The sequence below is a fragment of the Erinaceus europaeus genome, chromosome 14, assembly GCF_950295315.1.
Source record: "Erinaceus europaeus chromosome 14, mEriEur2.1, whole genome shotgun sequence".
NCBI classification, from domain to species: Eukaryota; Metazoa; Chordata; class Mammalia; order Eulipotyphla; family Erinaceidae; genus Erinaceus; species Erinaceus europaeus.
This window is the reverse complement of record NC_080175.1, coordinates 18,125,089-18,150,631: the sequence shown is the minus strand read 5'-3', so window position 1 is coordinate 18,150,631 and position 25,543 is coordinate 18,125,089. Positions and strand designations below refer to the sequence as shown.

Sequence of the window (25,543 nt, the reverse complement as noted above, 5' to 3'; positions counted from 1 at the left end):
CTATAACATGTGCGCTCAACCAGATGCGCCACCACTTAGTACCAAAATCTTAGTTTTTTAAAATTCCTGTTAAATTTTGCCTGTGTTTTGACAGATATGGCATGTGTCTCAGTTTGGTTAAAAAATCACCATCTTACCTTTAAAATTACAATTATATTGTAATTTTAAAGTTTTACTTATTTATTAACATATGAAAGAACTGGAGCTTCACTTTGGCAATGTGGTGCCGGAGATGGAATCCAGAATCTCTTGCTTGCAAGTCCTGTGTTTTGCTGTACAACCTTCCCAGTGGATGGATGGAAACACACACACACACACACACACACACACACACACACACACACACATGAATGAATGAATGAATGAATGAAAGAAGAGAAATAATAAGGGAGTCGGGCGGTAGCGCAGTGGGTTAAGCGCAGGTGGCGCAAAGCGCAAGGACCGGTGTAAGGATCCGGGTTCCAGCCTGCGGCTCCCCACCTGCAGGGGAGTCGCTTCACAGGCGGTGAAGCAGGTCTGCAGGTGTCTATCTTTCTCTCCCCCCTCTGTCTTCCCCTCCTCTCTCCATTTCTCTCTGTCCTATCCAATAACAACCACATCAATAACAACAACAATAACTACAACAACAATAAAAAAAAGACAAGGGCAACAAAAAGGAAAATAAATAAAATTAAAAAAAAAATCTTAAAAAAAAAAGAAGAGAAATAATAAAAATTTGAAAGAGGTGAAAAGTACCTGTTTTATTCACAGCAATGAATCACGTTATATTCTTTTGGTGATGACTTTGATAATTAACATAATAAAATACTGGAATTCAACAACTGGTTTTCTTTGGGTAGATTATCTTTTACATCTGTGACTTTATGTAGGATAGCTTTAAAGAGACTATTTAAATTTATTACCTATTTTTTCACTTTACTGTCTTTGTTCTATTTGTTCTAAGTTTTCTCAGATAAAGGCAATTAAAACAAATATTAGTCATTGAAAGGAGTGGGAAGTCTAATTATCACCTTTTCAAATTTTGAACAATATTTTTATTTTAAATCTCTTTAAATAGATCTCCTGCTAACTTATTGATTTACTTTGACTTTTAATTTAAACAGGGAAGATCTTAATAAAAATTTCTCATTTTGATTGGATTTTGAACACTGAGACTCAGACTGAAATTGCTGGTTTTTATAATCTTCCATCTGGATTGTTCATATCCTTGACATGGTTTAGTTGAACTTAAAAAAAATTTTTTTTAATTATCTTTATTTATTTATTGGATAGAGACAGCCAGAAATTGAGAGAGAAGGGGGTGAAAGAGGGGGGGAGAGACGGAGACACCTGCAACACTGCTTCACTACTTGCAGAGCTTTTCCTGTGCATGTGGGGACTGGAGGCTTGAACCTGAGTCCTTGCTCATTGTAACGTGTGCTCAACTAGGTGAGCCACCACCCGGCCTCTAGTTGAACTCGTATAGCTTTCTAACACTTTTAAAGTAAGAAATCTTTTAAGACAACCTGAGAACTGGCATAGTTGCTCAAGTGTTGGCTTTCCAAACATGAGGTTCTGAGTTCAGTCTTCCTCCCCCATTGTGTCTACCAGAGTAATGCTCTGATTTTCTCTTGCTACCACTAATATATAAATAAACACATTATTTATATTTATTGCCACCAGGGTTGTTGCTGGGGCTCAGTGCCGGACTATGAATCCTTGGCTCCTGGTGGCCATTATTTTTTTGTCTTTCTACTTTATTTTTATTTAAAAGGACAGAAAAATTGAGAGGAGAAGGGAGATAGAAAGGGAGAGAGAAACATAGATACCTACAGACCTGCTTCGCGGCTCATGAAAAGTCTACTCTACAGGTGGGGAGCAGGGGCTCGAACCCCGGTCCTTGTGCATGGTGATATGTGAGCTTAACCGAGTATGCCACTACCGGCCCCCTATAAAACAAACAAACAAACAAACAAACATAAACAAACCCCTAAAGATTCTTTTTTAAAAAAAATGTCCTTTAAGAAATTATTTTCTTAAGATGATCTCTTGAAAATAGACATTAGTCACTTCAGCCTTTGTCATTTGAACCTTGTGAAAATACGAAGGAAGCAAAAGAGAAAAATTTAACTAGAAGACATAATCCTATTAATATATATGCATCCAACAGAGGAACACCAGAATCTATAAAGCAGATATTAACAAACCTAAAGGAAAGCACAGACAGCAACACAATAGTAATGGATTTTAACACCTTCCCCTTTGAGCAATGGAAAGATTGTATAGGAAATCAATAGAGAAACAATTGCCTTAGCTGGAAAAAGTAGACAAAAATGAAAATGATAGATATTTATATAACATTTTTATTTCAGAGCAGTAGAATACATATATTTCCTCAACTGTACATGGAAAATTCTTAGGAATATATCTCCTGTTGTGAAGTAAAACAAGTCTTAACAAATTTGTGGAGATTAAAATCCTATAAAAAAATCCTACTGAGCATCTTCTCAGATAATAATGATATGAAACTAAAAGAAAAAAAGAGGGGAAAACAAATAAATGTGTATTAAATAGTATGTGATTGAATAACTGAATACTTTTTTTTCAATAAGGAAATTAAAAAAAAATTAATTACTGCCTGGAAGCCAAAGAGAAGATACAAGTTACCAGACATATGGGGTACAGCAGAAGTAATTCTACAAGAAAAGTTTCCAACAACATAGAACTACTGCAGGATACAAACAAAAAACTCAGATAAAAATAATACAACTTTGGGCTAGGCAGTGGCGCACCTGGTTAAGCACTCACATTACAGTGCCCAAGGACCCAGGTTCAAGTCCCTGGTCCCCACCTGCAGGGGGAAAGCTTCACAAGTGGTGAAGCAGGGCTGCAGGCGTCTCTCTCCCTCTCTATCTCCCCTCCCCTCTAAATTTCTCTGTCTCTATCCAATAATAAATTTTTTTAAAAAATCTCACATCTGGAGGAAGTAGAATAGGAAAGAGGAGAATGAAGCTAAAAGTCAGTAAGAGGAAGTAAATAAAAATTAGATTGAAAATAAATGAGACAGAGATCAAAAAGACAGTACAAAAGATCATAGTATAAGCAAAAGCTGAATCTTGGAAAAGATAAAATGGACAGCACTTTGTTCACACACTGAAAAGAAAAAAATTGTAGTGAATCAGAATGGAGGAGAAATTACTACAGAAGTACAAAGGATTATAAGAGAGTATTATGTTTATCTATATGGCAACAAATTGGACAGTCTAGCAGAAATGGACAAAGTTTTAGCATACAGTGTTCCAACAGGGGAAGAAAAATCTGAGCCTACTGGATCAATAGAAGGGCATTGAAACAGTAATCAAAAACCTCTCCCAAAACAAAAGCCCAGGACCAGTTGACTTTAGTAAAAATTCTACCAACTTTTCAAACAAGATTTGATATCTGTCCTTCTCAAATTCATTTTTAAAAATTGAACTGGTGGGAAAACTCAAAAACATATTCTGTGAAACTAATATTACCAGATTCTAAAGCCAGACAAAGGAGTAGCAGTGTGATATCACAGCAGTAGCTAGCAGAACTTGTGGGCAGGAAGTCCCAGGTTCACTCCCCAGCACCATATACTGCTAAAGATGATAATCTGTCCTCTCTCTCATTAAAGTAAGTAAATATTTTTAAAAACCAGACAAGGCTATCACAAAAATTATAGAGCAGTATCTCTGATGTACATAGATAGAAAAATCTTCAGCAAAATACTGCCTAACTAAACACTCCATTAAAAGAATCTTGTGCCATGATGAAGTGGGATTTACTTCAGGGGTGCAAGGGTTGAACATAGGCAAATCAATTAATGAGATATACTATACTACAGGATTAAAAAATTAGTATGACCATCTCAGTAATGCAAAATAAGTATTAGACAAGATTCAGTATCTACTTTATTATAAGATCAAGGTGAGTATAGACATGAACAAGATAAGTATAGGAGGAATGTATCTCAATATAATAAAGGGCATATGTGACAAGCCTTTAGCCAACATCCTCATTAGTGAGAAGTTGAAAATTTTTCTGCTGAGGAAGAAGGCAAGGATGTCCATTATCACCCCTATTATTTGATAAGAGTATTGAAAATCTCAGAACAGTTAAACAGGCGAAGGAAGTATACAAATTGAAAAGGAAGGGAGTCAGGGCTGTAGTGCAACGGGTTAAGCTCAGGTGGTGCAAAGTGCAAGGACTGGTGTAAGGATCCCAGTTTGATCCCGGCTCCCCACCTGCAGGGGAGTCACTTCACAAGCAGTGCAGCAGGTCTGCAGGTGTCTATCTTTCTCTCCTCCTCTCTGTCTTCCCCTCCTTTCTCCATTTCTCTCTGTCTTATCCAACAATGATGACATCAATAACAACAATAATAACTATAACAATAAAACAACAAGGGCAACAAAAGGGAATAATAAATAAATATAAAAAAAATTGAAAAGGAAGACACAGCACTATCACTGTTTTACAGTGAACGTTAGTATACACAGAAAATGTCCTAAACTTCAGTTTAAATAAAGTTGTTAGAAATAGTAAATAAATACAATATTATGTGGCAGGCTACGAAGTTAACATACAAAACTATATTGCATTTCTGTATGCAAATAATGAGAAGAAAAGTCAGGAAGAGAATCTCCTTTACATTTTAACCAAAATGAATTAAATATCTAGGAGTAAACTTAAAGAAGGTGAAAGACCTGTACACTGTAAGCTTTAAGATAACAATGAAGACACAAAGAGATGGAAAGATATTACATAGTCATGGATTGGAAAAATTACCATTATTACAATAGTTGTGTTGCTCAACACAATATGCAGATTTGATGCAATCCCTATCAAAATTCCAATGATATTCTTTTTAGAAATAGGTCAAGAAATTATAAAATTTGTGTGGAACTACAGAAGACCTTGAATAGCCATAGTTGTCGCCTAAAAAAAAAAAAAAAAGAAAACAATGGCAGCACCACACTTCTCAGTTTCAAACAATACTGCAGAGCAATACTAATCAAAATAGCATGGCACTGGATAAAACTGATACACATATCAAGGGAACAAAATTAAGAGCTTAGAAAATAAGAACACATATATGTGAACAACTAATATGTGAATAAAGAGAGAAGAACACAACAAGGCAAGGACAGTCTCTTCAATAAATAGTGTTAGGAAAATTGGACAAATATATGCAAAAGAATGAAACTAGAGCACCATTTAATACCTTATACAAAATTAATGCAAAATTGGTTAAAGACTTGGCATGGCCACGGAATAATAACTGGGATTGAATTGCCTCTCCTCCCAAAACAACAAATAAATACAAGAGACCCAACTGAAGTCATAACCTACAGCTGAAAGTTTTGCAGTCTCAGGTGGGTGCTCCCATGTGACTGGAGCAAAAAGGGGCACAAGCGCGGGTTGAAGAACAGCAAAGTCAAATCAGAGCTGTGGGAGGCATGGGCGCTGAGCTGCGCCATTTTGGCGATTTCATTTTAAGCACAGCAAGCAAGTAACATTGTTCCTAGTGCTGGAAGAAGAGGGACAGGGGCTTAAAACTTCTCAGTCTTTGACTCAGGGGGGCTTTAGCCTTCTCAGTCTAAGGCAAAGACACAACATAAGGCAGGGCATTTGTGACCACAAGACCGCCCAAAGCAACTAACCCCCCAGCCTATCCCACCTGCCACAGGTCATACAGAAAAGAGAAACCTAGAGATCACAATAGCACTACCTGCTGGCCAGTGATAACCAGCACAAAAAATGTGCAAGCAGAGAAACAGAACTAAACAGTCAAGTATGCTGTATCAGCCAGACAGAAATGAAACAGGAAATCCAAGGAATAACAGATTTAGAGAAACTCTCAGAGACAGACTACACAGAGGTTATTATGAGGACTCTCCAAGAAAGTAAGCAAGAATTAAAAGAGCATGCTACTATGGAATTGAAATACATGAGAGAGGAACTTACAACAAACATCACTAAGAATCTTCAAATCTTGAAAGAAGAACTTCAGTCAGAACTCCAGGGAGTAAAAGACACTCTAACTGCAACCCATGCCCAGGTAGAAGACTTGAGAAGTAGCTACACACATTCAGAAGAAATAATCTCCAATCTGGAAGATATGGTCAGCCCACTCTGTCAGTTCAGCGATGAGGGAGACGAATGGTTCAGACAGACTGAAGCAACTCTCTGTGAAATTGCAGACTCCATCAAAAGATCATATATAAGAATGATAGGTATGGGAATCAGGCTGTAGCGCAGCAGGTTAAGCGCACGTGGCACAAAGCACAAAGACCAGCCTAAGGATCCCGGTTCAAGTCCCCAGCTCCCCACCTGCAGGGGAGTCGCTTCACAGGTGGTGAAGCAGGTCTGCAGGTGTCTCTCTTTCTCTCCCCCTCTCTATCTTCCCCTCCTTTTTCCACTTCTCTCTGTCCTATCCAACAACGATAACATCAACAACAATAATAACTACAACAATAAAACAACAAGGGCAACGAAAGGGAATAAATAAACAAATATTTTTTTAAAAGAATAATAGGTATATCTGAAGAGGACAATGCCAAAGGCCCCAAGTCCGTTTTCAGAGCAACCTTAGCTGAGAACTTCCCTCACTTAGGAAACTCTCAGAACATTCTCACTCAAGAGGTAGAACGATCACCCAGATTTATAAAGACCAAACACCAAGGCATATTATTGTAAAACTATCAAAAAATCAACAAAAAGGAAGAAATTTTGACTGCTAGGGAAAGGAAAGAAGTTACATACAAAAGCAGAGCTACAAGACTTTGATCAGATTTCTCTTTACAAACTCTAGAGGCAAGGAGAGAGTAGAATGACATTTTCTTTCTTTTTTTTTTTTTTTTTACTTTTTTTTTTTATTTAAGAAAGGATTAATTAACAAAACCATAGGGTAGGAGGGGTACAACTCCAAACAATTCCCCCCGCCCAATCTCCATATACCACCCCCTCCCCAGTAGCTTTCCCATTCTCTATCCCTCTGAGAGCATGGACCCAGGGTCATTGTGGGTTGCAGAAGGTAGAAGGTCTGGCTTCTGTAATTGCTTCCCCGCTGAACATGGGCGTTGACTGGTCGGTCCATACTCCCAGTCTGCCTCTCTCTTTCCCTAGTAGGGTGGGTCTCTGGGGAAGCTGAGCTCCAGGACACATTGGTGGGGTCTTCAATCCAGGGAAGTCTGGCCGGTATCCTGATGACACCTGCAACCTGGTGACTGAAAAGAGAGTTAACATACAAAGCCAAACAATGACATTTTCAAAGTTCTAAAGGAGAGGGAATTCCAGCCATGAATATTGTATCCTGCAAAGTTATCCTTCAAATATGAGGGGGAAATAAAGTTTTTCTCAAATATCCAAGAACTAAAGGAATTTGCCAGAATCAGTCCCACCTTACAAGAACTACTGAACTCCAAGAAAGGAGAAGCAAAGGAATACACGTTCTAAACACCAAGTTGCAGATGCTACCATGATGCCAACCTGACTCCCCAGACAGATGACCTCACCAATGTGTCCTGGAATCCCACCTCTCCAGAGCCCTGCCCCACTAGGGAAAGATAGAAACAGGCTGGGAGTATGGATCATCCTGCCAACTTGCATGTTCAGTGGAGAAGCAATTACAGAAGCCAGACACCTTCCACCTTCTGCACCCCATAATGACCCTGGGTCAGTGCTCTCAGAGGGATAATGAATAGGAAAGCTCCCAATAGAGGGATGGGATATGGAACTCTGGTGGTGGGAAATGTGTGGAATTTTTCCCCTCTTATTCTATGGTTTTGTTGATATTTTCTTTTTTATAAATAAAAAAATTAAAAAGACTTGAATGTAAGATACAAAGCCATAACATACATAGAAGGAAACATACAATTCTTAGAGATACTGTTCTTAGAGTTAATCGTCCTTAGAGATATCTTTGAGAATTCAACTTTGTGGACAAGAGAAGTAAAAGCAAACAAGTAGGATCATGTCAGTCTAAAAAACAACTATCATAAAAAATGAAATGAATTTTACTGAGTGAGAGAAGGTATTTAGTTGCAAATAATTTCTGGCAAAGAGTTGACATCCCAAATATATATATATATATATATATAAAATTATGACGCCCAACAAAAAATTATTAAAAATGCATGAAGGATCTGAATAGAAATTTCTCCCAAGGACATTCAGCTGGTTCACAGGCTTCTGTAAAGATGTTCAACTGACTATTAGGGAATGCAAATCAAAATAACAGTGAGATTGACTCCCATCTGTGATTGTAGCTATTAACCCAAAGATGAAAAACAAATGGCAGAAAGTGGAGAGAAGGGTACCTTTTCACACTGTTGGTGGGAATGTAAATTGCTGTGGCCATTATGGAAACCAGCATGGAAATTCCTCAAGAAATGAAAAGTAGAAATTCCATGTCATCTAGTAGTCCCACTCTGGGCAATTACCTGATAAACATGATGTTTTCACCCATCTGTGTTATGTGAGAAAATAAGACAAACAAATGAATTGAATAAAACAAAACGAAACTTCCTTTTTATTCATTGCTTGAGAATAATCTCAAGGCCTCATGTGTTTGTGATGCCCCTGAACTATCAAGGTAGTGGGTACCCAAAAGGAAGGGATGGAAGGAATTGGGTAAATTGGCAAAAGACTAAGTTATAATGGTGAAGGATGGAATGAGACTTTCTGTAATGAACCTTAATGTGAGGCATACAGATACTGATTTGTAATGGTGTACATTTGAAGCCTATATAACATTATAAACCAATATTACTTCATTAAAAGATCAAAAAGAAGACCTGGGTGTATATCATGGCTGTCTCTTATACTCTTGAGACAAGAACATGTCTCTAAACCACTCTGAGCCTCAGTATTCTTGCTTAGATAACCAGGTTTTGTTTTAGGGATAAAATGAGATATGTATGTTTAACTGTTGAGTACAGTAAGCACATAATATTTAGCAGGCCCTATGCTTAGTTTGATAGATGGTAAGTATTACAACAACTTCTGATACAGCAAAAACAGTCACTGTAAGAAACCCACTGCTATTCAGTGGGGAAGCAATTACAGAAGCTCGACCTTCCACCTTCTGCATCCCACAGTGACCTTGGGTCCATGCTCCCAGAGGGATAAAGAATAGGAAAGCTATCAGGGGAGGGGATGAAATATGGAGTTCTGGTGGTGGGAATTGTGTAGAGTTGTACCCCTCTTCTCCTATGGTTTTGTCAAAATTTCCTTTTTATAGAAAAGAAAAAAAAAAAGAAAAGAAAAACCCACTACTAGTATTTTGAAGTCTTCCAATCTCTTAACAATTATGTTATTGATTTTGTTAATTTTATCATCATAATGTTCATATAATTTTTCTCCCTTGTACAACTCTTTCTTGTTGATGTTTCACACAAAAGACAGGAAGGCTTGGCTTTGTTATCACTTAGTGGTAAGACAAGTCTGTTTTCAGCTTCTGTACTAGCCAGAACATTTTTTTCTCCCTATGCTTTGGAGTAGATGAATAGCGATGTGAATGTACGTAGAAATGCTTACACCTTAAGTTTCTTTTAAACAAAAAATGGGATTATGTTTGGAAGGCAGCTATGCTTAGACTAGTTTACCAACACGCCCTTGAATAAGTTATGTCTGAATTAAAATTTCTGATAAGTCTTTTAAGTCAATAAATGTGCTAAAAGTGTGCAGAGAATATATTATAGTATTAATTTCATTAAAATTATTGAAATACTAGTATCAGAACATTTAGGAGTTCAGAATTGTTCACTGAAAACACTGGACCGTCCTAATGATTGTAGACTGTTTCTTCTTAGTGAGGGAGGTTATATAATTCTGACTGTGTATTTTGTTATTAAACCTTTTTAAAGGATATGGTATAGCAGTAACTAAACAAATTCCCCTTTTTATAGCTTTAGCTGCAGAACATGGCTAATGCTCTTTCTCCCCCCTTTTAGGTCTACACACAATGAGCTGGAGAAGAATCGGTGAGTCTGTGATGAGGTGCAGTTTTCATTTATGTTAAAAACCTGTGAAAAGAACGCACACATGTAGCTATAGTTTTATTTTAAAGGTATAGTATATTCTGATTCTGATATGTATTCTCTGTAAAAATAACCCAGAATAAGCTTATGCTAAGATATCAGTGCATTTCTAAGTCCCTTTGGATTATAAATACATACTGTAGCTTTCTTTTGTTTCTGTGATAAGTTCATGACTCAAATAGTATCTTGGTAAAGTACTAGGTTTCTATACTATGGGTAATAAATATGACCAGTTTTAGGACCTTTGTGACTTTGTCTGGGCCATCAAAATAAGTTACCTGACAAGGTACCTGCTTTGCCTTGCTCTCAGGACAGTTTCAAGCCTAGCCCCAACTGTGCTAGGGGAAGCTTTGGTGCTATGGTGTCTTTCCTTCGGTCCCTCAGTCTGTATCTGACTTGGAGCAGTGATGCAGTCTCCTGGTTTTATTCATTCAGTCATTCATTCATACATTTAGCAAATCTATATCAAGCATTAACTTGCCAGGCAAGCATAGTGACTTTCTAAAAAATATATTTTATTTATTTATTTTGGATAGAGACAAAGAGAAATTGAGAGGGAAGGGGAAGACAGAGAGGGGGAGAGAGAGAAAGAGACATCTGTAGCACTGCTTGATCACTTGTGAAGTTTCCCCCTGCAGGTGGGTACCAGGGGCTTGAACCTGGGTCCTTGCACACTGTAATGTGAGTATTTTATCAGGTATTGCCATAGTAAATAGAATAGTTGCTGTTTCTGTTTTATGTCTTTCTGAAGGATATCGACAGGTAGCTACGGTCCTGTATAGTGTGATAAGTATGGTAATGGAGAAGTAGAGGGTGCTCCATGATCGCTTTGGGAAGTCACTGCATTCTCCTTGAGAGCATCTTTGAAAACTGCAGAGGATAGTGAATAAGCACTGTCCATTGAGGAAACTGCAAGAGGTTTGACATAAGTTTAAAAGACTGCTGTATAGAACTCACCAGGCTAGGTGGTGTCAGCTCAGATATTCTGAAGAGTTTGGACTTTTTCTGAGCAATATGGAGCAGTTTAATCATTTTAAGATTGGTTGTTGTATCATCAGTTTTGCTTTTTTGGGGAAAAAAAAGCACTTTGGCCACAGTGTGAGAAACTGATTGATTGGGAGGAGGGATGTCAGAAACCTTAAAACTTTTGGAGGCTATTGCAAGCCTCCCAGAATAAACAGTAGTAGCCATAAACATGCAAATAGACAGTGTGGAGTGAAATTAATTGAAATTAATGATTGGCAGGTGACAGAAGGTCAAACTATGTTGATAATACCCTTTATCAAGAAAAGTAATATAGAAAGAGCATAAGTTTGGGAGAAAAGAGAATTTTATGACTAAAATATTTGTTTTGATATAGAGATTAGGTTAATAATTAGCAAACTGGTATTTTTGGCAATACTCAACTTTTGACAAGCTAGATCTCTGTAACCTTTACAATTTTGTCCTGTCTTTTTTCTTTTCCTTTTTTATGTGTTTTTTAATATTTATTTATTCCCTTTTGATGCCCTTATTTATTGTAGTTATTACTGTTGTTATTGGACAGGACAGAGAGAAATGGAGAGAGGAGGGGAAGACAGAGAGGGGGAGAGAAAGACAGACACCTGCAGACCTGCTTCACTGCTTGTGAAGCGACTCCCCTGCAGGTGGGGAGCCAGAGGCTCGAACCAGGATCTTTACACCAGTCCTTGCGCTTTGCGCCATGTGCGTTTAACCCGCTGCGCTACCGCCTGACTCCCCTTTTCTTTTTTTTTTTTTTAATCAGGAACCTTATAGATTAGCCTAATAGATATATTGCAGAATTTAAGTTCCATCTTGAATAGGCTTAGCATAGTCTTCCAGATTAACTTAGCAGCTTTTACCACTTTGCTTGGATAGTTAACACTCAATTCTCCAGGCGGTAGTATTGTAATATGTCTGCTCATATATCTCTTTCTGCTTTATGTGCATGACTGTCACAAAGGCAAGAATTCTGCTTTGTTTAGTTTTTATCCTCAGTGACTAGTATTTGACAATTGTTCCTAAGCATATTCTCTGAACCCACTATCACTCTGATCCCTGAAGCAGGAAAAGATTGTACTGAAAAAGAAAACTGGCAATCTACATCCCTGAAGAACGTTGACACAAAGATCCTCAACAAAATCTTGGCAAATTAATCTTGACATAAAAAGAGAGTAATTTGGGGAGGCCAGACAGTGGCACATGGGGTTAAGCACACGTAGTATGAAGTGTAAGTACGCATGCAAGGATCCAGGTTTGAATCTTCAACTCCCCACCTGCAGGTGGTGAAAACAGGTCTGCAGGTGTCTTATCATTTCTCTCTCCCTATCTTACCCTCCCCTCTCAATTTATCTCTTTCCTACCCCAAAAAATGGAAAAAATGGCGACTAGAGCAGTGGATTTATGTTGTAGGAAACAAGCCCCAGTGATAACCCTAGAGGCAAAAAAAAAAAAAAAAAAAAAAAAAAGAAGAAGAAGAAGAATTAGGTAGGATTCTTCCCAGGGATATAGGGTTGGTTCAACATAAACTAATCAATTACCATTATACACTATATCCACAAAGAGAAAGACAAAAAAACACATGGTTATTTCAGTAAATTTCGAAAAGACATATGAGGAGATTTAACACCTACTAATGATTTAAAAAAAACCCATAAGAAATTGGGAATAGAACAAAATTTCCTCATCATGATAAAGGCCATATATGACACACTGACAACTAGCGTCTTACTCAATAGAGAGAAATAGAAAACTTTTCCCCTAAAATCTGGAGTTAGTTGATGTCCACTCTTAACCACTACTATTTGGCAGAGTCCTGAAAGTCCTTGCCAGTGCAATCAAGCAAGAAAGAGATATTAAAGTTAGAAATGAAGAAGTTAAACTATCATTATTTGTAGATGACATGATAATATACCTAGAGAACCTTTTCTTCTCATAGCCTTAAATAATCTTTCTGAAATTAGTTCTCCCCTATTCTCCCTTCTTCCTTTTTTTTTCCTTCCTTTCACCACTTTATCCTTGGGACTTAATTAAAAGGCATTGTAGAATTAACCTTCCCAAGATGTTTGCTTTTAAAATATATATATATATATATATTAACATATATATATATATTAACAGTGGCAGGACACTTGTGGATTGTGTCAAGCAGTTTTTTTTTTTATTTTCCCTTTTGTTGCCCTTGTTGCCTTTTTATTGTTGTTGTAGTTATTGTTGTTGTTGTTATTGATGTCGTCAGTGTTAGGTAGGACAGAGAGAAATGGAGGGAGGAGGGGAAGACAGAGATGGAGAGAGAAAGATAGACACCTGCAGACCTGCTTCACTGCCTGTGAAGTGACTACCCTGCAGGTGGGGAGCCGGGGGCTCGAACCCAGATCCTTACGCCGGTCCTTGCACTTTGTGCCACATGCGCTTAACCCGCTGCACTACCGCCCGACTCCCAAGATATTTATATTTGAAAAAAAAATTACTAACTTATGAGAGAGAAAGGCAGAGTGTGATGCCAAGTTTCAGCTTGGGACCTTATGCTTGACAATCCTACACTAAAGGTGATGGCGTGGATAAAATGTTGGACCTACGATCATGAAGTCCCAAGCTTTGTCAGCATGTCAGATGTTGCTCTGGTCCTGCTCCCACTGATAATAAATAAAGAAGACTTTAGTTTAATTTTTTAAAGAAAGGGCTGTTTAAGCAGTATAAATAGGTTTCTGACTTAGTGGGAAAAAATAAAATGTAATAACCTATGGCCCTCTTTTGAAGAATTTCTGACATAGTAAAAAAATAAGGAATCATAGTATTTAGCCAACTAGAAAGAACCACAGGAATATTTTTACAATTTTAAGTTGGACTTATTATCATTACCTTTTTAAACCCATGGCAGTTCTACTTGATTGTCTTTTTTTTTTTTTCCAGTGCACTTTCTTACTGTTCATGTTACAGAAAAAAAAATTAACTTAGCTTTGACATCCTTTAAAATTAATAGAGGGTGGTAGCGCAGTGGGTTAAGCACATATGGTGTGAAGCGCAAGGACTGGCATGAGGTTCGAGCCCCAGGCTCCCCACTTGCCGAGTCATCGCTTCACAAGTAGTGAAGCAGATCTACAGGTGTCTTATCTTTCTCTCCCCCTCTCTGTCTTCCCCTCCTCTCTCCATTTATTTCTGTCCTATCCAACATCAACGACAACAACAACAATAATAACCACAACAACAATAAAAAAACAACAACAATGGCAACAAAGGAGAAAAAAAATAGCCTGCAGGAGCAGTGGATTCGTGGTGCAGGCACTGAACCCCAGCAATAACCCTGGAGGCAAAATATAAATAAATAAAATAAAATTAATCAAAATGTAGCCCTACTTTTCATTTGCTTCTGAGTGTGAGCTTACATGAAAAAAAAAATCAATTCTAAAGGGTAATTTGATTTTGTCTTCTTTCTGAAAAGACATTCCTGAAGTAATTCATATTCTTCAAATTGTACTATATAGCATATTGTATATTCATGTCAGAAGGTGTTTGTTTAGCTTGACTCTAAACTCTTGAATATAAAGCTGCTCTGAGTTAGTCTTTTTTACTGTGGTAATGAAATGAGTATTAAATGATTTTAAGTTGTTAGTGAATAATAGAATCATTCCAGATGGCTGTCTTAAACAAAGCCCTAAGATTAAGTCCTGGGTCTGGACTTGAGAAAGTAATAGACTACAAAAATTCAGAGCATTCCTTACTTGCATACTCAGCCTGGCTTCCTAGACCCTCAGCTAGTCATAATAGGCACAGAAGATGGAGGTAAAAGGGAAACAGAGTGCCTTTAAGATGTTCTGCATTCCTCAGGAGTCTATGTGAATCATCTCTTGATACAATTAATGAACTTTGAGGTCTAAGCATTATTGTTGTCCATTGTTTTATGTTATGAAGTGGGTCCTATTCCAAAGAAGGAACAATTCAGTACAGCATTTAGATCACTTCATTGCCTTTTCATTTTCTTAATTCAAACTACTGATGATGTTTTTGAAAGAGTCAACAACTTTAACAGGACTTTAATGGTCAAGAACTTAAGTGCTGACTGTAGGAAAGGGCATTCAACCTTAATAGCTATCATTCCATTGAAACAAAAGGCTTACCCTTATTACAACTTTGGCAAAGCTAGAAGGGCTAAATGAGGACACTGGACTAAATAGTGCTTTCCTAGGCAGAGAAGTATCTGAATATTTGTGATAAAAGAGAAGCTTGTCTAATGAGAAGTAAGAAGTATACCCCATGTAGGAATTTTTCATACTGTTGAGGGATATAGGTAGAAACAATCATTTATGGAATACTTAACTGAGTTCCTATTGCACAGTTCTCTTATATAAGATAGGGAAGAAGAAAATATAGGTCAAAGTGTTACTGAAAACTAGCCATCTTGACTGTCATGACTGCAGTTTGAAACAAGATGTTGTGAACCCAGATCAGTTCTAATTGTTGTCCTGTCTGATTATAAACATGATGGTTATGTTTAATATCAGTATTTCTCATCAGTAATGACTGCTATACTTGGCACTGTGATAGATAAAACAAAATCCAATGTAATCTTTAAAAGGTTATTGTCATTATAATTTGTTAGTCCCAGCTTTAATCTTCCACTACCAGGTCCTAGTTAAATTGCTAGAAATGTACACTGAAAGTGCTTTTTTAAGAATGAAAGTTGAAACCCATTAGTGGTCTGTACAATCATATTATGAGTCATTTTGACAAAGAAATAGAAGAATGGAAAGTACTGAAGTACATTTCTTATCATAAAATTAAATGTAAAATTATAAAGTATGTGTATACTGGGTCATAATGTAAAAATACTACATATAATAAACAAAGAGTCACTGCTTTGGGTACTTAGAAACAATTATGCTGAGCCATGAGGAAGAATCCAAGGGAAGAAAATGGAAAGAGGTCATAGAGTAGGTAAAGCCATAGGAAGAAGTGACTTCAAAAGTTGCATTCAAGAAAAGAGTAGACCATATTGAGTGGAAGAGCAAAGTGTAAGATTTGTACTAGTAAATATATCCAGAAAAGTGATGCTCTTAAAAAAATCCAAAAGGTGTGATGCTTTTGAAGTAAAGATAGATATGATCAAACAAATTTTTTTTAATGCAGCCTAACTATAGAAGCAGAGAAACTCATTTGGCTGCTTTTAAGTAGCCCATGTAGTAGAAATATATAAGAACCACTACTCAGGTGATGGACTTGGTAACAGAAAGGATGAGGACTAAGGAACAACAGAAAGACTATTATTTTCTGCTAACTGCTATTATTCAATCCTTCTTTCATTTCTTTCTTTATATAGTAGCAGGAATGATCTTCCCTCAAAAGATTTAGCAGCTTGTGCCAATACTGTTTACAATTCTCTACTGAATTAGTTAGGACAACATCTATGCTCTTTGAAGTCTTAACTACTCTCTTCTCAGTCTCCTGTGGCCGCGCTGACACTGTTCTCTTTCTTTTCCTCAAACGTACCATGTTCGTTGCTACCGTGGGCATATGCACCTTTTCTTTCTTCTGCTTGCTCTGGCTCATTATCATTTAGTTTTCAGCTCTCAGGTCATCTCCATAGACAACAGTAATTGCCCCCCCCCCCCAGTGACCATCCCTTTTCCTTTTCTGTTTCTTTAACATTTGCCTCTGCCTGAATTATTTATTTGTCCGAGTTATCTGATTCTTTCACTGGAATGGATGTAAGTTTTGGTAAGTCAGGGACTTTGTCGTATTTTCCTTTAACACATAATAGTCATTGAGTGAATGTTGTATGTGTTACTGAATAAATAACCAGAAGTTTGTTGTTGAATTAAGACTAAAGTGGAAAATAACAGCTCAACAGTTACAGTAAAATAGCTTCATAGGGGAATCCGTTGTGGTGCACCTGGTTGAGTGCTTACATTGTAGTACACAAGGACCCAGGTTCAAGCCCTCAGTCCCCACCTGGGAGAAGCTTCATGAGTAGTGAAGCAGTGCTACAAGTGTCTCTCTCTCTGCCTCTCCCTCTCTCTCTCCTTTTCTACCTCCCTCTTTCCTCTCCCTCTCTATCAAATAAATAAATATAAATAGCTTCATAGAAGATAAAGGAAATTTTTACTGAAATGTTTATAAACTACATGAAAAAACTTGGTGAAACTTGTGTCTGAAGGGTTTGGGGGTGTAGCTCAGTAGTAGAACACATGCTCCCTGTGTAGGAGGCCCCATGGTCAGTCTCTAGAAAATTAATTAACTTTTTTTTTAAGGTAACCAAGTGTTAAATGTCCAGAAAATATAATTCAATGGTGGCCGAGTATGTTGCCTAACCTCCCTTCGGAGAATGGAATAGTACCTACCATTTTTGATCCATACTGAGGGCAAGGTATTATAGGGGACTAGAATATAGAATTTAAAAAATATATTTATTTATTTATTTTCTTTTGTTGCCCTTTTTTATTTTTGTTGTAGTTATTATTGTTGTTGATGTCATTATTGTTAGATAGGATAGAGAGAAATGGAGAGAGGAGGGGAAGACAGAGAGGATGATAGAAAGATAGACACCTGAAGACCTGCTTCACCGTCTGTACACTGGTCCTTGTGCTTCGCACCATGTGTGCTTAACCCACTGTGCTACTGCTTGACTCCCAAAATATAGAAATTTTTATTGATTCCACCTAAAGTATAATAAAACAAGTCTTGCTAGTATTTGTTACACATTGAAGAACAAAAAATTCAAAGCACCAGCCTAGAACAGTGTAATAATGTGTCAGCATTACACACACCAAAAAAAAAAAAAAAATGAAAGAAAGAAAGAAAAGAAGTGAAGAAATGGTTTTGGAATGAAGAACCACTACTGTTCTATATGACAAGGAAATAACTTCCATTCTAGTCTTTTATTATTAGGCAAATGAAATGATGGCTCCTCCCTTTTTTAGGCTAAAGCTGGAAAAGTGAGAGTCTTTTTTTTTTTTTTTTTTTTTTTTTTAGTGCATTTAAAATCCTGAAGAAGGGGCAGGGAGGTGGCACTCTAGGTTGAACACACACATTACTGGGCTTAAGGGCCCAGGTTCAAGCCCTCCTCACTCAGTCCCCACCTATGGGGGTATGTTTTACAAGTGGTGAAGCAATGCTGCAGGGCTCTCTCTCATCTCTCTCTCTCTCTTTCTCTCTCTTTCTCCCTCTCTCCCACCTTCTATCTCAGTTCTCTCTGTCTCTATCCAATAAATGAGTAAATAAAAAATAAATCTTGAAGAAAACAAAATTCTTTGTATCCTTTCTTGGCAGGAAGAGTCTAATTACAGTTCTGATTACTACTAGCACTATAAAAGTAACTGTGCATTGGAAAGTAGGGAACACTTAATAGAATTTGACTTTTTATGAAGCTAAAGAACCAACTAAGTATAGAAATTAACATCAGGGGGGTTGGGCAGTAGTAAAGTGGGTTAAGCGCACATGGTACGAAGCACAAAGTCTGGCGTAAGGATCCCAGTTTGAGCCCACGACTCCCCACCTGCAGGGGGGTCAATTTACAAGCAGTGAAGCAGGTCTGCAGGTGTCTATCTTTCTCTTCCCCCTCTGTCTTCTCCTCCTCTCCATTTCTCTCTGTCCTATCTAACAATGATGACATCAATAACAACAATAATAACTATGACAACAATAAACAACAAGGGCAACAAAAGGGAAAAAATAGCCTCCAGTAGCAGTGGATTGTCTGAGCCCCAGCAATAACCCTGGAGGAAAAAAATAAAGTAAAAAAAAGAAAGAAAGAAAGAAATTAACATCAGACAGTATGAAGAGTAATAGTGCTATCAGAAATATGTTGTTGATGCACTTATTTTTTTACATGGAAATAACTTTTAAAAGGGATAGGTATGCTGAAAACTGCAGAAGTTAAAAATAGCTGTCAGAGCACAGAGATAGACACCTGTTAGAGTTAGAATTGAATGTTATACAAGATAGAGGTGAAGTAAGGGTGGGTTTTAGAGATAAAATTTATGGTTAATAAAGGAAGCATAGCCAGGATAAAGTTACATATCTGAAATACAGCTTAGTAATGAAGTCACTGCAGTAGCATCTAGACAGATTCACAGCTTCTGTATTGACCTTTGACAGAAATAGCTCATTAAGGCTAACCTCTCTACTCCCTGACCAAGTCTGCACGGTGTCAGAGGCTCACTCAGACTAGGACTGCATTCTAGAAACCCAAGTGTTCTCAGATTCCTAACATTTAAGTCAATTCTACAACTGATACATGAGAGGAGATGAAGCTGTTATGCCTTTAAAAATAACCCAGAAATAATATTACTTGAAGCACAGATTCTAAAAATATACCTAAAAATAAATAAGTCAGGTTTTGAAAAGTGGCATGCTGGACATTGTAGTGAAATGTAGTGGCTTTTTATCCATGTGATAGCAGAGTGTGTACTTATGTAACTTGTTTAAGAAAACACTTCCACTGAGGCTATGAATTTGTAATTTTTTTAAAAAAGAATACTTCGATTGTCCTGATACATTTCAGACAGTGCAGTATATAGAAATCACTTTATTAGCACCCTTAAGGAATGTAATAGCTCTGTAAAAATGACTTCTTATTGATATAATGATATAGATAATAATTAAATAGCAGAAGTCTACCAGGCCATAAGCAATATGATCTACTACTAAATTATTTTGCTACATATAGTTAACAGTGTAAATGCTTTGATAAACTGGTTTAATAAATGATTCAGATACTTTTTTTCTTAAATTAATACCTTTATTTAGAGAAAAAAATTTTTTTGTTTTTTTTTAATTTCTATTTTGGTACAAATTTTGGCAGTTGAAACATGCCCAAGAAACTTTATTATTTTATCAGTAAGAAACTTTAATATGTGAAGGCTTATTACATGAGAAACTTCTTTCATATTTTGACTTTATTTTTTCTTTTAAAAATGATGATTTTTAAATTCCCTTGGCTCATTGTAGCTGTTACTTGCTTGTTTTTAAATTTTGTTCAACTAAATAATGTTAGTTGAAAGTCCCATGAGTTTTACCAGTGAAAAAGCACAGGTCTGAAAGTAAGATTCAGTGATGAGAATAGAATATCCTAAGATGGGTACTTGCTATCTAGTTATTTCTTGGAAAATAATTAAGCTCTTGAACAAACATGACACATGGCTTGTATCTTCTAAGTCAAAAGGAGCTGAAGCTTAGTGAACTTAACAAGCAAATGACTTCCTTGTCTTGTTATTTGTAAGAAAATGAGTGGAGAAAGGTGGGCTTTAAAGCTAAGCCTGGTATAAGAGCTAATTTGTCAAAAAAAAAAAAAGTGCCTGGAATTCAACACAACTGACTACTTTGGGAATACCTAATGCATTGAAGTGAGAATTTCACTGGAAGTTAGATGATAATTTTTTTCTTTCATTTTTACCACTGTTAGACTGTAGGTATTATATAATTATCTAGCTACTTGAGAACTTGATTCCCATGACTGTAAAAGGAGACTTAGATGATCACTAAATTCTCTTCCTACATAAATTTTTATTATTCTTTTATTTTTAAGTTCAGTTATTAAATTAGAAAAAAATACTAACTCTCCTGTCTCCATGCCATTTCCTTTGTTGTAAATACATATTAATACATACATGTTTACAATCCTAACTTAACCGCATTAGCACACAAAGTGAAAGAACAGGAAGTTCTTTCTGGAAATGGGGGTTTAGAAACTCACCTCATTCAAACTTTTATTAACGCACTTGGTATTTTAGGTACAGTTATAGAAAACTTATTTTATAATGAATTAGTAGTAGTCATTGTAGTCATATACGTGTAGACAGTATGTTAATACTAATGAATAGTTAGGAACTTGTTCTTTTTGAAAAAATACTTGTCACTGTAAAGGAAATGTAACAGTTTAATCTGTAAACATGATTATACTAAATGCTGGTCAGTTTTTGTGTTCTCTACAAAGATTAGATTTGGGAGGCTGGGTGGTGGCCCACGGGATTAAGTGCACATAGTACGAAGTGCAGGGACCTGCTTGAGCCTCTGGCTCCCCACTTCCCCACTTTGAATGGGGTGTCGCTTTACAAGCAGTGAAGTAGGTCTACAGGTGTCTGTCTTTCTCTCTTCCTCTCTCAGTTTCTCTCTGTCTTGTCCAAAAAAAGAAGAAGAAGAAGAAGAAGAAGAAGAAGAAGAAGAAGAAGAAGAAGAAGAAGAAGAAGAAGAAGAAGAAGAAGAAGAAGAAGAAGAAAGAAGAGGAAGAAGAAGAAGAAGAGAGAAGAAGAGGAAGAAGAGGAAGAAGAAGAAGAAGAAGAAGAAGAAGAAGAAGAAGAAGAAGAAGAAGAAGAAGAAGAAGAAGAAGAAGAAGAAGAAGAAGAAGAAGAAAAAGAAAAAGAAGAAGAAGAAGGAAAAATGGCCACAGGAGCGGTGGATTCACACATAGTGTTGGCACCGAGCCCAGTGATAACCTGCTGCAGTTGTCTCTCCCTCTCTGTCACCCCCTTCCCTCTCGATTTCTGGCTGTTTCTATCCAGTAAATAAAATAAAGAGAATAAAAAAAAAAGAAAGAAAAGAAAAACAAGAAGGATGAGGAGGAGAGAGAGGAGAACAGAGAAGAGGGGGGAAGGGGAGAAGAGAGAGAGAGGGGAAAAGAAAAAAAGGGGGAGGGAGGCAAGAGAAGGGAAAAAGAAACGTATTACTTGTTAACTTAAAAAAAATTACGGACAGTAAAATAAATCTCTTACCCATGCATTTCCATAGACAGTACAGCTGGAAGGGCCTTAGAGAATCACCTAGTCAAGTACCCTTAATTTTTGGATAAGAAGTACAAAATTCATCCAAATTATGTGCTTCACCAAGCTGGTTAGTAACTAAGTAGGATGAGAACCTGGATTTTCCAATTCTCAAACAAGACTATTTCACACTGCCTTCAAAACTGTAAAGTTAACTATTATATATTTTCACTAGTTTTTTCCTGTTTAACCAAAATGATAATCTCTCACTTCCTACTTATTCACTGTCTCATTTATATGAACTTTAATCCACACTTTCTGTGAGGGGAAGAACTGTAATTATCTTTATATCTGACACAGTGCCTTGCACATGGCAGGTGCTCAGTGAATTAGTAATTAACATTTTTTGTGTGTTTGATTTTTGTAGCAGGTTATGCACCTTATGTTGGATGAAGAGAGAAAAACTCAAGTTAAATGCCAAGTCAAATAAATAACTGCTTTTTTTTTTTTAAAATGAAACCTGCCACTTCAAGATAGAAAATATTTTTGGAAGGCACATAGTGAGATATTTGCTACCCTGCAAATATCTTCCCTTTCCAAGGAAAATAGTTTTGTTCTCCACTCCTGCTTCAGAGAGAACAGTTTGTCCCCATAGGATATTCTAGGTAGTATGACCCACTTAGGAAATATGTGGTGATTATGCTTCATAGCAGCACCTCTGCTTAAGTTGTTATCCCATGGGAAAATGCCTCTTTAGTGTGATGATTTTACAGATCAAAGTACTTTTCTCTGTGTGTATGAATTGGTGCAGTAGACCAATAAACTCAACTGTGACTGGGAGTTTACTATAAATAGCATAGAAGCTGAGAGATATCTCTGTTTTGTTGTGAAAATATTTGGAATTGATACAAGTGTCTTGCCCTTCATATGTTGTATAGGCATCTTACTGAATGTCTTTTTTTTTTAATTTATTTATTTTCCCTTTGTTTTGGCCCTTGTTGTTTTATTGTTGTAGTCATTATTGTTGTTGTTATTGATGCTTTGTTGTTGGATAGGACAGAGAGAAATGGAGAGAGGAGGGGGAGACAGGGAGAGAGAAAGATAGACACCTGCAGACCTGCTTCACCGCTTGTGAAGCGACTCCCCTGCAGGTGGGGAGCCGGGGGCTTGAACCGAGACCCTTATGCCGGTCCTTGTGCTTTGCGCCACCTGCGCTTAACCGCTGCGCTACCGCCCGACTCCCTGAATGTCTTTTTTAAAAAAAAAAATTGGTATTTTTTTCTTAAGTTTATTTTCTTTTAATTTTCTACTTTATTTATTTATTAATTGGATAGTGACTGAAGTCAAGAGAGGAGGAATAGAGAAGGAGAGAAAAAGAGAGACACCTGCAGCACTGCTTCACAACTCAAGTTACCCCCTGCAGGTGGGATCCAAGAGCTTGAACCTGTATCCCTGAGCATGGTAACATGCATGCAACTGGGCAGACACTGCCAGACCCCCAACTGAATTTCAGCGTGCTGTTTTGGACATCTTTTTTTTCCTATGATTTGTGTCTGCAGCTGTGTTAATTCTGTTATGCCACTTCAAAAAAAAACTTAGTTTATTCTGATAGATGTTTAATTTGACATTACTAAAAGCCTGTAGAATTATTTACCCAAGTTTTTCATGGAAGTTTCCATGATCAGTTAGCCAGGGTTCCTGGGTGGAGCCTTACTCTTAGAAGACTAATGTCTCTCTCAATTTAGAGTTGATAGGTTTAGGAAAACATCTTAGAATGTGAATTTCCACAAATGCTTCTATATTTTTATTCAGATTACTGATTGGCTCTCATAGGTACTGATCTAGAGTCATTGTTATTATCATAGAATATAGAAAAATGCATGTATCTGTGTATATAAGTACATGTATGCATAACTATTAAGAAGTGGTTATTTTGGGGAGATAGCATAATGGTTATGCAAAAAAAAAAAAAAAAAAACTTCCATTCCTGAAGTACCAAACATCCTAAGTTCGGTCCCTAGCACCAACATATGTCAGAGCTGTGATATAACTCAATAGCTCTAACAAGAGTTTGTTAAATACAAAGTGATCTGTACCAAATTCAGTGAATTTCAAATATGATATTTTGAAACCTTATCTTGCCCTCTAGAGCACTTTACTAGAAACCGAATGACTACAATTGGCACATCCTAGTATACCATGTTTAAAAGGAAAGATACTAGTTTTCCAGAGTTGTTGGGAGGATATATTTTTATTTTCATACATATAAAAATAATGTATATTACTATGATGGTGATAATGTTAATAGATATTTGCCTCTCATTTTCTGAATTTTTAATTGGCCTTAGAATTTGCTACAGTAAATTCCCTTTTTAAGAAATAGAATGGGGAGTCAGGCGGTAGCTCAGCAGGTTAAGCACAGGTGGCACAAAGCACAAGGACCAACGTAAGGATCCTGGTTGGTTCCAGCCCTGGCTCCCTACCTGTAGGGGAGTTGCTTCACAAGTGGTGAAACAGGTCTGTAGGTGTCTTTCTCTCCCCATCTCTGTCTTCCCCTCCTCTCTCCATTTCTCTCAGTCCTATCCAGCAAAGATGACATCAATAACAACAACAATAACCACAACAATAAAACAAGGGCAACAAAAGGGAATAAATAAATATTTAAATATTTTACAAAAAAAAAAAAAAGAAAGAAATAGAGTGAAGGGAGTCAGGCGGTAGCCTAGCGGTTTTAGCACTCGAGGTGCAAAGCACAAGGACTGGCATAAAGATCCTGGTTCGAGCCCCCAGCTCCCCACCTGCAGGGGAGTCGCTTCACAGGCAGTGAAGCAGGTCTGCAGGTGTCTGTCTTTCTCTCCCCCTCTCTGTCTTCCCCTCCTGTCTCCATTTCTCTCTATCCTAACAACAACGATGTTAATAACAACAATAATAACTACTACAACAATAATAAAAAAGGGCAACAAAAGGGAAAATAAATAAGGAAGTAAAAAGAAGTAAAAAAGGGGTTGGACTGTGGTGCTTCTGGTTGAGCAAACACATTACCATGTGCAAGAACCTGGGTTCGAGTCCCTGCTCCCCACTTGCGGGATGGGGGTCGGGATTCTTCACAAGCAGTGAATGCACTTGTTACCACACACAAGTAGCCAGGTTTAAGCCCCACCCTCCTCAAGGGGGAAATTTCACAAATGGTAAAGCAATACAGGTATCTCTCTCCACCCCACCCCCACCCCCTCTTTCTCTTTCTCCCCATTTCCACCTCATTTTCCCTCTGTCTAATGAATAAATAATATACTTTAAAATATTTTTTTAAATGTAGTGGCCATTATTTACTATGATATTTGAATGTTTGGATGGAGTAGGAAAAATGAAAAATTTTTTTTTAATATTTGCTTGATTTATTTATTCCTTTTTGTTGCTCTTGTTTTATTGTTGTAGTTAGTGTTGTTGATGTTGTCGTTGTTGGATAGGACAGAGAGAAATGGAGAGAGGAGGGGAAGACAGAGAGGCGGAGAGAAAGATAGACACCTGCAGACCTGCTTCAACTGCCTGTGAAGCGACTCCCCTGCAGGTGGGGAGCCGGGGTTCGAACCGGGATCCTTATGCCGATCCTTGTGCTTTGCGCCACCTGCGCTTAACCCGCTGCGCTACAGCCCGACTCCCGAAAAATGAAATTTTAAAAATTAGCTTGAGGGGATTTTTTTTTTTCTGGTGAGTGCTTAATTAAAAGCATTTTTTTCAGCTAGTGGTCTTCTGTGGAGAAACTTTTGGGAGTAATATAAAGAACTACACTGTCTTCCTATTTAGTGT

General features: G+C 37.2%; 1 protein-coding gene across 5 annotated transcripts in view; it reads left to right on the top strand.

The window, feature by feature from the left end:
• Positions 1 to 25,543, top strand: part of MXI1 (MAX interactor 1, dimerization protein) — a 98,286-nt gene that overhangs the window by 44,889 nt on the left and 27,854 nt on the right. For 3 of the 5 annotated variants that reach the window (XM_007530289.3, XM_007530296.3, XM_060171351.1), the window contains exon 3: positions 9,957 to 9,986. The exons of the other annotated variants lie outside the window; for them this stretch is intronic. In XM_007530289.3, coding sequence (XP_007530351.1) covers positions 9,957 to 9,986 — 30 coding nt within the window. The remainder of the gene's footprint in view (positions 1 to 9,956; positions 9,987 to 25,543) is intronic. 5 annotated transcript variants of the gene reach the window in all.